This window comes from Micrasema longulum, unplaced genomic scaffold, assembly GCF_059751315.1.
Source record: "Micrasema longulum isolate JH-2025_06_02 unplaced genomic scaffold, ASM5975131v1 h1tg001018l, whole genome shotgun sequence".
NCBI classification, from domain to species: domain Eukaryota; kingdom Metazoa; phylum Arthropoda; class Insecta; order Trichoptera; family Brachycentridae; genus Micrasema; species Micrasema longulum.
Window position 1 is genome coordinate 749,690 of NW_028278206.1, and position 14,559 is coordinate 764,248.

The following is a 14,559-nucleotide window of genomic DNA, read 5'->3' on the forward strand; positions in this document are numbered from 1 at the left end:
CATACCGTCTTGTTAAAATGCCAAAAGTCATAAAAATCATGTTCAAGCGAGCATTTTGCTTGAATTGGGATCAATTGGAGTTTATAATCGCTTTAATGTGGCATTCTTTTATCGCAGAAGCCTATTTAAAATATAAACGAGAACTATTTTAAATTTTCATTGAGTAAAGCAATTTTATAGCGCGTATTTAGTATGTATGGTAAAAGTATGTATTGTAACGAGCAGCGCCCCTTACGCATGTAGATGCTTATCATATCTTATCACCTACATATTATGTATGGCCACTGAATAAAAAGCAACCATATAAATTTTGTGCACTTCCAAACAGATCAAGATAAAACACGAACTCGTCCTAGATAATGTAAGAAGTAGTAAGAGTAAAATTTTCAATGGGCCTATCCGTCAACCTTGATGTATGAAGCAGGGAGACGATAACAAACTGATGGAAGCTATGTCTTCATAAATACGGTATAGTTTAAGATTCTCTTAAGTTATTACGAAGATACAGTAGTTATCGATATTGTATCTTTTGATTTTGACAGTAAGTTATAGCCAGTTAAAAGTCTTATCTGAAAAATTGTAGTTACGTGATATGTTTTTTTCCTTATAATTTACACAGCTATGAAAAAACATAATATATCTTTATCTTTCAATATACAGACAGAAGTTAAAAAACGAATAATATCTCTAAGTTTGTTCGTGTACGGGTCACAAAAATATTATATCTGAATGACATACAAAATTATTACTTTTTTTTATATAGGCCGGAGTGGGCGTTTCTAGGAAAATTATTAGAAAATCAAAGAAATCGTAACTGTGTTTTATTACGCACATAATATATTATAATATCTTGGCATAAATGACACCGGAATATAATCTAATAGATCTGGTCCAAGGGAAGAATAAGGTGTGAACATATTTATACCGAGACAATTTTATGTAATGGATTTGACGACGAGTTGAATGTATTGTTGGTATATTCCGCACTTTGCTTATTTTTCAATACAACTTTTCAAAACACACAAATTCCAATAAAATTGTTCAGTAGATTTCCACTTGGCCAACTGAAGCAAGTTAAGACTGTACGTCCGAACATATATGATGTCTATATTGTACAGTGGTTTGCCATAACGTGGAAAAACCGAGAATTCTCCATACAATAGATTTTTTGTGGTTTATTTTTCTATGTTTTAGGGCTTTTTTTATATTTGGGGCTTGGATAAATAAAATACATAGTTTTTTTCATTAAAATAAAGGTATTTAATACACAAAAAATTAAAGTCATTAACATTAAATGATATTTTTAATATTTTGTGTGATGACCTTTTGCTGCAATTACGGCTTGTATTCGTCGTGGCACACTCAAAATACAGCTTTTTACTGTGTTTTGCAGATCTTCGTTGTGGTTCTAAACGAATATTAGTCGTTCCATTAATTATTGCTTGGTATTTATTCATTTTTAGACATTTCTCTCCCTCCAAAACATTCTCTATTCTCTATTGGATTCATATCCGGAAAATTTCCGGGCCAATCCAAAACATTTTTTTTTTGTGTAGTAAAAATTTCATGATGGACTTGGCCTTATGGCATGGTGCTCCATCACCCATAAAAATTTTATTTTTGCCATTAGGAAAACCATTGTGACAACTGTACCAACAGTCTATCTTGGAGAATTTCCCGGTATTGGTCTTGCCTCACTGTTTCTTTGACTATTTGAAGTCTTCCAGTGCCCTGGTAGTTAATAACGGATCATATTATGATATATTCTGCCACAAGCTCTCTTACGGTTAGGTTCCGAAGGTACGCCCAAATCCGTACTTCGAGAAGTTTGAAGAATCTCTGCTATTTATACTGAGACATCTCAGTTTTATTAAATTATCCACAAATTACCCCCAATTTTCTCGGAAAAATATCAGCAGTCCTTTCCATAGCTAACAAAATATTATAAAATGTGAGGTTATGCAATAACTTAGTAAAAATATATTACTTTCGCTTATTATTGTACTTAAATTACATTCGAGTGTGTATATTTATGTGTACATACCTTTTGAAATAAAAATATCTTATATAAGTCACCAAAAAGTCTTAAAAATGGAATATTCCGACGATTAATTGTTTGTTAAACATCGCACTACACACCCCGACCGCCAATAAATGTCATAAATAGTCACAGAAGGTAAAAAAAAATAGAGACCAGCGGTGTTTTTATTTATAAATATGTGTTCATCTGTGTTGCCAGAGTCAAAAAAAAAATTGTTCTACCGCATTTGGGGGAAGAACAAATACTTTTTTTGAAGATTTGTACTATTATTTCACTACGTCTAATAATATGGCAAGCCACTGTACATCCCTCTAATAAATTATTTAATGAAACTGAAATCACAAATAAAGGAAAAGCGTACACAGGTTTTGAAATTTATACGCACGCGACAAAACTTATTTAATTATTAACGCCCAAAGGGTCTTTACGTATACAGACGTTATAAACAATTATTTCGTTGTAAAAGGTCTTTACGTATACTAGTATCTGTTTTTTGGTCATCTATGTGTTTGTTCCCGTGGGAATGAGTTCTCGGGAACAGATAACAATGTGCGGGTTTGACTTAGAACTATTATTGTATCTAAAAAAAATATGGTGTCTCATTGGCATTGAAATATATACATTTGCTCAAACCAGCAACATCAAGAAGAATATTTAAAACTCAACAATTGCTGAGCTTTTATTGTAAAGTGATTTTATCAGGCAAATAAGGTGTGCTGGTACCCATCTCATTGAGGACAACCCATAATTTGCTCCAATTTACACAGTCAAAAGTTTTTTTATAATCAATGAAACAGAGAAACACAGGTTTGTTGAATTCAATAATATAATTCAATGAATAAAAGATTATCGAGTAGTTAATATTTCTCGCGGTAAATGGGGTTTAAAATTTATGAACCGGAGAAATTTTTGTGTAAAAAAAAATGGGTACCGAAGTGAGGTTACCAAATTTAAAAAATATATTCTAATTGACTCCTAACCGATTAGCAATGTCATTTTATGATTGATAAAATTGATATAAAATCTTTATAAATAATCTTAATTCAATCAGACAGAGGCTTATCCTTAAAATAAAATACTCCTCTGTAAAACTAGATAAGAACAGAAATATTATGCACTATTCTTCGCTCCTAGTTCATTCAATTTATTTACCAATGATATGGATGACACTAGGGGTGGGCGTTTCGGTCCTTTTTACAAAAATACCCATTACAGTTACCGTTTCACAAATTACGTAAGTAACGACTAACGATTTGGTGCTGTTTAAAATTTCGAATAATACAGAATACAGATAGATGGAGAAGGTCACGGGACTGCGCGGGTGTGGGGTGGGTGCAGACGGGCCGGGGAGATTTCATGCGTATATGTGTATGTACTTCTTTCTTGGGAGATCAAAATACGAGTAGGTAGGTATTATGGATACAAAAATTTAGTAAGGGCGAAGCGCGGTAAGGGAGTGCGACGGGACGTTGAATTTTTCGGGGTAACCGAAATGTATTTTTTTATATACTTCTGCCCTTGGTGATTTAGTTTTTGTTTTTTTTAAACGATTCAATTTATTTTTGTAAAACTTTTCAAGTTTTAAAACAGCAGTGATATTCCTTCTAATAGACACGAAAAGTTTAACCAAATACTCCTTTAAAAAAACATGCGAAAAGGGGGTAATGAAAAGCGATGCGCTTGGTTACTTTAGCTAAATTGCTAGCAAAATAACATTTCAACAAACACTTGAAGACGGACACGTCAAAAGTAGGAAATTCGTCATGAAATTCGGCATGAGAAGATGTATGAATGCAGAAGAAACGAGGTATTGAAATTATATTTTCGGAAATTTTGAGCCGGTGAAAAGTTTAAAAAAAAATTCAATTAATATTGAATGTAAAAAAAAACACCCATCGACTCTGATGCAACATGTCCCTTAAAATTTTCTCACAAGACGTTTTCTCTCCTAGTTGCGGAGCTGTCAGTTATAAACACGGAGAAAGATTCCATTGTGATATTTCTATAATAAAAAGACGCCAGGGCCATTGGAATGAAATAATGCTGGCGGATTACTTCTGGTCCATGAGTAAGGATGCTCCGGAACTCACTTATAAAAGGCAAGCCAATCTCATGAAGCCACCACATTATTCTATTCAGACCCAATCACCTGCCAAGTATTATTCCATCAATTTAGAACTCTTCAAATGTAACTCTCATGCAAAAAATTCAAATGGACATTTAATGTTGTTGGCATGTGTAATTAAAATGTATCGTTTTCTTTTGATTCGTTAAAATAAAGTAGTTACACCTGTTGAAACAGAAACAAGAGCTAATTTTTTTTTTGTCAAATCATTTTTCTCTGCCGAAAATTGACTCATCAAGTGATGAAAATGTTGTTGGCCAGTGTGACAGTATAATCATCATCATTCCCTTTCCACACCTAATGGTGCATATGGCACTGCATTAGTACACTAATCGCAGCGTAGCTTGATCATTTTTGTTACATTAAGTTAACATGATCAGTCTTACGCTTTGGGTACCAGTCCAGGCACTATGAAATATTCTAGTGTACAGAATAAGTGGTCAACTATATTTTTACCCAATAAAATGAATATGTATTTTTTTAACAAAAATATTAATTTTTCATTTGTTGAACAGAAACAGTTCCAATAAAAAAAACTGGGTTTAATATTCCTCATTAAATTTATCATAAATATTTTTCTGCTTGTCTGATTCAATTACGCATAAGCTGAAGTTTTATGAATTTGGAACATTTAGATAGTTGAAATTAAGTTCAACATTTCAAACGAATAAATAAAATAATTCGATAAAATCTCACCCACAAATTGACAGGTGTAAAAATCTAAGAAATAAACGTGATTGAACGTAGACAAAATGATGAATCACGGTGTGTAAAAAGAGCCTTAAAATCAGTAAATTACCGGTCATCAGTCTTGTAAATGGTTAGCTTTTTTTATTATTTCCTTCTTAAGAATTCACTTCATATTATTATCACTTTCCATTGTTAAATATACATGAAAATTTCAGACACAAAAAATGCACTCGTTCACCTTGGTAATAACATTAGAACATCCATTGTACCAAAATAGGCGAAACATAAAGGCGGTGTTTATATAAAATGCACATAAAATAAATCATTGTTTCATTAGAAGATAGATTTTAAAACTTCTGGGATTTTGTTTGCCAAAAGTACTAACAAAAAAAAGAATCCAAAATAACCCGACTACAAAAAGATGCGCAGTTCAAATAACATAATGATTTCAACAAACTATAAAGTAGATACTAACGTCCTAAATAAAATACAAATAAATACGGGATTGAGAACACTTAGACATCGGTAAATATTTAAACTAACTTTGATTTCAAATAATGCTACATACCACACACCTATGGCCCGCATGTGTCAGGAATATAATATATACTGCCGAAACAATAAAATTGACATTTTTCATTATACTTTCTCAGCTTTTGCGAATAATCTCTTAAGAACAAATCTTATTTAATAAGTACACGAGTACAACTTATTTTTTATTGCATTGTATCCTTTATAAAAAAATATTTTAAAATATGTATTTCATCTTAATATATAAATCTATTTTGTGTAATTCTATAATTGAAGATATATATGCATGTAAAATTGTATCGACGAATGCTTTCAAATTGTATGTTTTCTATTATGTATCTTTGTTGAATTACCTAATAAAATAAAATAAAATAAATAAATTAATAAAACATTAGACATTATGGAAATAAAATTTTTAAGTTCATGTATTTACAATTTTAAAAACCCTTTAGACTATAGGTTAAGTCATGTTGTCTCGTCTGCTTAATGTAGTCATCGCGCGATTCTTAATACAAATTCATTTTAAATTTGTCTCCATCATAATTTTTAAAGTAGGCAGGTAAGTTATTGTAGTTGGTTGGAAAACGAGTTCCCACGTGGATGCGGGGTATGAAATGGCGGGGGCGAAGCCCTAGGGCTTCTACAATGTTATTGAGCTGAGTGGACTGTAATTAAATTTAATCAAAATAAGTGAGTATCCTCGATATGCGGTATGCAGTGTCAATCGGTCACAACCCCAGCAAATGAGTTGGTTTAGGAAGGGATGCCACTAACCTGGTTCTCGTTCTTGATAGACTTTACTATTCGAATCTGACTTGACACTTGCGAGCGACACTAACACGATAGCAGGCCCCAATCTGGATCTCAACACTGATGGTTGGTGAAAACAAAGTTTTATAATTCGACACACATTCAACGAAATAAATGCGCGATGTACGACACGGGGTCTTGAGGTGGCGGGTGATCAAAAGATACTGAGGTGAGAGGCAAACAGTAGTTACAGGTTAAAAGGATGTAGAAGTTGTGACAATACTTGACCCATGCATACCCATATAATTCGCAACTACAATGTTTAAGTCCATTGTATATTATTTGTATAGTATCAGTAATGTTTAAGTCCATTGTATAGTATATTTTACTATCCTGCATTTGAACATGCCTATTCAATGTGGCAGTCTTGTTGTTTTCTGGTATTTTCCGGTTACTGTTATGTCATCGTCTCGTATGTTTCTCAGTGAAATTTTGTGTACAATTTTTACCGTCTTAATTTTCGACAAGTATGTCAAACTGGTGTGTTTTTTCGTACTGTTCAGTCGTAGCAGTCAAGTTAGATAAGTTCTACCATATTTATGATTAGTTTTATTATTTTATTTTGTTGTCTTTGTATGCGTGTTATGTCTATTTTATTAACAGTGATAAATTGTGACGAGTATTAAGATAAAATCATTATAAAGCTTACCTGTGGCACTACTGAACCTTCCAGCATTTCTTAAGTATGAAAAAAGCTCTCCTCCACAAACATAGTCAAACAGCATGTAGATACATGTCTCATCTCTTGTCCACCAACGCCTGTAACAAATAATACCATTAAATAACAAATAAATTATATACCATTAATTAACCGGATTGTGGTCCCGTGGTAGTATTGTGGACTCACGGGCCAAAGGTCCGAGGTTCAAATCCCAGTCTACCTCAACTCGATTTCCATTTTCCCACCACAAGTTATTTATGACTTTTAGGAAATAGTCAAAAAATTTAATGCGTGTAAATAATAAGAACTCAAGTATTTCTCTTTTAAAAAAAAAAAAAATTAGATTATTTAATTTCTAATTTTATTGGTAATGACAAAGGATTTAGATATTTGTGGTATATTTATTATTTATTTGTGTACATATATTATTTAATTTTCAATCTGAAATTGGGGCACACACAGTTATATACATGTGCTCATTTCTAAATATTTTCTTATGTATTATGTCTTAACTTTAACTTTAAAAACCTATTAAAATTGATAAAAATGTTTAATTTAAGTTAATTTTATTTATGACAAAAATAACTATAAGAAATACATTATTTACTGCATTAGAACGAGGAAGCTATCCCTAGTTAGGCTGTTTGGATGACTCACCAGCAAAAACGAAAAAAATGTTTGTATAATTTTACTGCTTAATTAATCTATTGTATAAACAATCAAATGTAAATTGCTGTAATAAAATAAACAAAATAACAATACAAAAAACCTTTACAATTTAATACTATCGCAGTAAATAAATGCTGTCACCCACAAACATCGTAAAATATTATTTAAATCCTTGTACCTTATGAATTAATTAATACATAAGAGGTGACTTTTCTTAATGAATGATTCTCAAATATAAACTAATCTGCTTTCCATCCGAATTGTGTATACAATATAATGATCTGTTAAATAAGATGTCTGTTTTATCTAAGGATTTATTTTATGATACATCTTTGTTTTCGGAATGAATCAGAATGTAAACTATTTGAATATACATGTTTGCAACGCTGTAGTATATAAACGTTCTAAATATTTATGCAACAATAAGTTTTTTTCGTTTTCTTGGAACCAGTGTCAAATTTCTTGGAAAACGATTACCTAAAATAAGATGCGGTCTGTGGAAAAATACGCAATTTCATCCGACAGACAATAATCTTATTAAATAACTTTTTATGAAAATAATCACTTAATTTTGATTCACTTTTAAATTTTATCCAGACATCATTATGATGATATGTTAATGAAACAAGAATCAATCATGTTTGAGTATGTCCAAATGCTTGCAGACTGGCTGGATTTTCTCCCTAGGGAGTTATTCATATTTTAAATTATTTCAACAGAGAGAAAAAACGATTTTGAGAAAGGAATATGGAAGTCTAGGCATTTATAGAGCTTATAACCTGTCATTGGCTGGTTTAAGTTACCACTTTACACACTGTGTAACATTCACCATTCTGCCCAAGTTTGAAAATCCATATTTCCTCAACTCTTCCATCTGTTGACTTTTGTGAAGTAAAAGAGCTATGCAGTGAGTTATCTGAAGAAATAAAAAGCATTGAAGTATTTAAAATTAATTTGAAAAAATATGTTCTTCAAATTTATTTATTTTTTAAATGTAGTTATAAAAACCATTTATTAGTTCTGATGTTATGAACTAATTTATTAAGGTATAAATAAATAAATGAAATAACTATATTATATATCCACCCCGACACAGACTTAATAATAAATCACTAAAATAGAAATAAAATTTAGTAAATGACTTTTTTGTCGGCCTCGTGGTGTAATGGTCAGCGCGTTAGCCTGCCATGCAAGAGGTCTCGGGTTCGATTCTCGACATGGTTGATACGAAATATTTATTTTAAGGGGCGTTTTCACACTAGAATCTTTCATAGTCCCTGGAATGGTAACTGAAGCGTAAGACTAATCATCTTACCTTCATGTAACAACAATGATCAAGATACGCTGCTATTGGTGTACCAATGCAGTGCCCTATGTACCATTAGGTGCGGAAAGGGAATGATGATGAAATAACTTTTTTATAGTGGTAAATAAATATTTTTAACATTTTTATAATGGTTATAAAAAGAAATCCCTGGTTGTTATTTATTAATAAATAATTATTTGCATACATTGACGCAATTACTAGTGCATTTCAAGTTTATCTTTCATTACTGACCTATGAGGAGTCTTTATCTTATATCGGTCAAGACCAATACTCAGTTGCTACAAATAATACTGCATTGGAATTCTTTTGTTTAAGACAAAACAAGTTAGTTACAAAATGAATCGATTTGGTCAGTTGTTGTGAAGAGAAATAACTAGTGGGCTGTGGGCAATAATTTATTACTACGAACTATTTTTCATGCTAAGAAAATAATAATATTTAGTTGAGATTTTAAATAATTAATTTATTGAATTTATTTCATTTACTAAACATTCCAATACAAAATGTGAATTATGACTATTTATTCACACTGCTTAACCTAACAACACTTTCTGAAAGAAGAACTATTAATGATCTCATTGTACTGTATAAAATTGTAAACTCTCTTTTTGATGCACCAAAAATACTTGAATTGATTAATTTTAGAGTACCTACTGTCAACACTAGGAGTACTTTATTGTTTCATTGCTCCAGTACTTCTTCCAACCAGCAAAACAATTCATTGATACCGAGACTGCATAGGTTGGGTGACACTTATGGAACGGCTGCAGACATTCCGTCCAATTCTTTACCATCTTATAAGTCCACAATATCAAGTTTATTTGTAGCTGCTCGTCAAACTATTATTGACAATTCAATTTCATAAATTAAAAAAAAAAAACTTTTTTATTTTTATTACCTTGTACTTGTTTTTTTATTTTTTACTGTTATATCAAATTACATTGTCGTATTGGCAAATACGCATTTCATAGATACATATTTTTATTTCTTATTTTTTCGTGATAATATATGCTTGCTTGTTTATTAATTTAACTTAAAAATGTCTTTCTTGCTTACCGTAACACTTTATTTATTGTTTGCTTTACATAATTTATTTCATAAGCTTATATTTTTGCATTTTTTGTTTATATGCTTACTGTTTTTTCTTGCATACCTTTGTTTTTATTGTTTTATTTTTTTACTTTGTAAAACTTTTTATCATATCCTTTTTAACTAATTTCACATTTTTTTTCTGTATATTCTGTTTATTATTTAGTATGTCAGCATGTATTTCATTTTTATTTTTTGTAAATGCCTTTTGGGCGTTAATGAACAAAATAAATAAATAAATATAATACTCGTAAAATTAAGCATTTTTTTACTATAGTTTCAATATCTTATGTGCATATTTGTAATAATACTCCAACGAGCACCCGAACTATTATTTGATATTTATGTATTTCTTTTATTTTAAAGAGTCGACAATAATAAAGTAACATTAAAACAAATACAGTTTAAAGACAAACCAGCAAAGTGTCTAAATAAGAATCATGCATACTATTAAATTGTGTTACAACGAAAGGGTGTGTTTATGTGTATTTGTATGAGAGTAAGTGTGTGTTTATGTGTATTAGTGTAGGAGTAAGTGTTCAAGTGTGTGTAAGTGTGAGCATCAAGAATAGTAAGTGGGATCGTATCGCAGCCAGAAATAAGGAGTCTTAATTTATTTTTAAATAAATAAAGGGGCATGTAAAATATATCTTTAGATGAAAAAAAAAGCATTATAGTTAGAGCAAGAACGATAGAGGAAAGAGTGTTGTGCATTGTTAGAGCTACAGACTGGCAGATGGAACAAATACTTATTTCTTGCCACGCAAAAGGGGACATTGAGATTAATTTTGAAGAGTTGGTTAAAAGAGGTTAAAAAATACTCATGTTTATAAATATTAGTATTAAACCACTTACTGATTTTTTACATCTACCGGTTTCAAGACGTACCCGGTAGATATAAAAACTTGGTAAGTTGTTAAATACTAAAATTTACTAACATTAATTCAAATGTTTGACGGCAAATTTAATGCTTTGAACATAAATAATATATTATTCGTTAGTTCATCGGTTTCTAAAAGGTGTTCCGTGAAACCCTGGGGCTCCTTGGAAGGGTCACAGGGGTCCGAGAGTTGAAACATTTGTCGTATAAAACAGGCAGTCGACGATACGATACCGGTGCTTTTATCGATAAAAAGCTTTTAAAAATCACATTCAATACGAGCAGTAAATACTTTTGATTAAAGATTTAGTCTTTTTTTTAAAGTTGAACATTACAAAATGCAAACAATAAAATTTCATGGGTCTTAAAAATGTCATTTTTGACAATGTACATTTTATTGTCGAGGTAGGGTTTTGCCAAAAAGGGTAGATTAATCAGGATTATATAACCAAAAATAAATGGGAAACGCTGAGAAAGTTTATCAAGATGCAATGTGTTTAATATTTTATGTACTATATTATAAAATAACATTGTAACAAGAAAATAAAAAAAAGATGCAGTTCTATTGCTTAGAGCAGGGCTTAAAATGTTTTTTTTGTTTTTAATATATTTACGGACATCTATTTTAAACGAAATATACTATAAATAAACAAAAAATATTTTAAAGATATTATGGGATTCGGGTTGATAAAAGATCTTTATCTTCCTTTGAATTAATTCAATATTGAATGTTACATTATTATTAAAAGTATTAGTAAAAAATTTTCATTACTATGGTCATAATTAGAATCACTGAATATCTAATAGGCCCTTTATTTAGTTGTCTCTTAAAGTCAAGTTGGAAAAATTAAAGAAATACTAATGTTCAAACATAAACGTGATGGTTTTTTTTTTTTTAATAAAAGAAATATTTTCGTTCTTATGATTTACCCAAATATTTCATTTTGAGGGCCATTTTCAACGAGTTGTAATTAACTCACTATTAGAAAATGGGAATCAAGTTGGGGTAGAGTGGGATTTGAACCACAGACCTTTATTCCGTAAGTCCGAGACTCTAGCCACAGGACCATAACCCGTTCTTCGTTTGTCCGTTTATGTTGCAATATTATAATAAATCAACATGCCTATAATACTTACCTAATTTACGCCACGTATTTGACAAAATCCTAATATTTACCACATATAATCTTAAATTTAGATAAAATAATTTTAAAAAAACACTTGAAAGAGCTTTGTAGCATGAATATTCATGTCAAAATGGACAAGTGACAAATTGTATGCACCTTTATTTCGAGCACCAATTAAGCCTCTCTCCGTACCTTTGAGATTGGATATAGATTACATTTCCTTGAAATGAGATTTCCAGTGCTCCAAGTAAGGTCCACTAAGGTCAGACATCTCGCACCTGACCTGGCGAGGATTTGAGTTAATTACCAGAATATGTGTGGGTTAGTATCCAAATCGATTAAATAAATTGAAGGCCATTATCCAGACTAGAATGCAAAATATATCTCTGTCCTCTCATCAACAGTACAGGCGCCATAATACCACATACTTTAATATGTGTTATGGTATAGGATATAAACCTTCTAACACGTTTTTTTTACACTTGTGATGTCATAAGAGCTAACTTCCTTGTTTCACTTTTTGTCTCTTTCAAGGTTTTCTACTAAGAATAGGGAATAAGCAACGCATAGAATTTTAGGCTTTACAACAACGAATATACTATATATTATCATATTCATAGCTTCACCCATATTTTTTTTTGACTTGCACTGCTGAATGCATTAATTTCGCGAAATAATATATTCAATATTTAAAGATACAAACGTTGGGTTAAAAAAAGTTTTTCTGTTAATTGGAGAAATTCCTAAATTAACTTTAATACTAAGTTTATACTTAAAGCACTAACTTTGTGGTTATTCATTATAATAAAATAAATAAAACAACTTTGTTTGCTTTGAAACCGGTCGGTGAAAAATAAAAATTAGTGGTTAAAAACAAAGTTGTTTTATTTATTTTATTATAACTTTAATACTTTTTAAAGCATACATTGTCGTCAAACATTTCAATCTATGTTAATAAACATATGTATTTTACCACTTGCGGACTTTTATAGCGGTTTCGAGACGCACCTGTCTCTTCGCTAGGATACAAATTACATTAACATGCAAATCTCTCTATTCACCTTCACTATAGTAGTAATATTTTAATTATAATCTGTGCGCGCTGAACATTTTATCTTAATTTTTTTTATATTTTATTTTATTTTATTGGAACAGACATTTATAAATTTATAAGATACAATCATATTAAAAATACATATCATAATGTCCGAAAAGAGGCTTCCACATAATATTATTAGTATAAATGTTGTATCATAAAAATTATATATGACATAAAATAATTAATCATACACAACTTATATATTTACTAAAAATGTAATACATATTATTAAAAACAAATATACTTTTTAATAATTGTCACACAGTTGCACATGATAATAGATATTACAACTATAGTTGACCATTCGTGTATAAAGGAATTCAAATCATAGATTTATTCGAGAAAATCGTCAGTTGGACATTTCTCTTAAAACCCATATATTTAAAAAAAAAATCTTCAAAATAGCTATTTATATTTTATAACATATATTCTTAAGAGTTTTTTGATGCAGATTTTTATCCATTTCTAGATTTTTACACTGATGTGCCAAAAAATCTCGAAAAAAATGATTAATTGTAAAAGTCACTCTGCAACGTACTTCAAATGAAAAATCTCTGAAGTATCCATCCCCCTCGTTTTGCTGATTTTGGCAAAGTATTTTAAAGTTAATTAACTCGACTTGATTGAAGTAAAATCTATTTCTAGAAGTTTGGTAATTATAGGTTTCTGGCAAGTTACTTGGGGAAACTTAAAAATTATTACTAAAATCTCAATACATTAGTTCTTTGTCATTTTTACAAACCACCTAATTTGTACTCCGAACTCTCGCCAAAAGTGATTTATTTGTTGTATTAATTTGTACTGTTGTATGAAATAAAAGAAATAATAAAAATATGGAAAGCATTATGTATTTTTTAAATTTAGAATCATGGAGTAGGGCACACATAAACATATTCTTACGTGTGTTCTAATAATAACAATGCCCTTATAGTTTATAAGTTGTTTAACACATATTTTTTTACCTTCAGTTTGAATTTGGTTTTTGTTTTCTTCATTTATGTTTTTTCCCGTGTCTTATTATTATTTTAATGCCGTATGTGAATGTATGCCAATCAGCTTCTCATGAATGGAAAGATCGAGGGACGTCTTTACGTCCCTCGATCTCCTTTGAGTTGGAAGAAAACAGCTTTCCTGGCTTCGAAACATCCGTGCATGGACCAGGATTAGAACTGTGAAGGAGCTGTTTCGTACTGTTCAGGAGAGGGAGAAAGCTCCCAAGTGATCGTCCACGTCGGGGGGACCCGACATGACACGTGAAGAAGAAGAAGATGTAAAATGTAATTCCGCCTTTTTTCTAAATGAGAGTATGATTAATATTTATTATTATTATTATATTCATTATTTAAAATTTTTAAAGAAGGGTGACTGCCGGAAACAAAGTGAACAGTGCACTTAAATCAACCTTGGCAAATAAATGCTTATCGCAGGAGGCAAAATCAGCAGTTCACAATGGAGTCCTGGTCCCGACCCTGATGTATGGGAGCGAAGTATGGACTTGGAAAAACAGAGA

At 30.6% G+C, this 14,559-nt stretch overlaps 1 protein-coding gene across 2 annotated transcripts in view; it reads right to left on the bottom strand.

Moving 5' to 3' along the window:
* The window catches only part of Pka-C3 (Protein kinase, cAMP-dependent, catalytic subunit 3), a 91,583-nt gene that overhangs the window by 25,825 nt on the left and 51,199 nt on the right, over positions 1 to 14,559 (bottom strand). For both annotated transcript variants that reach the window (XM_088232781.1, XM_088232782.1), the window contains exon 3: positions 6,847 to 6,956. In XM_088232781.1, coding sequence (XP_088088907.1) covers positions 6,847 to 6,956 — 110 coding nt within the window. The remainder of the gene's footprint in view (positions 1 to 6,846; positions 6,957 to 14,559) is intronic.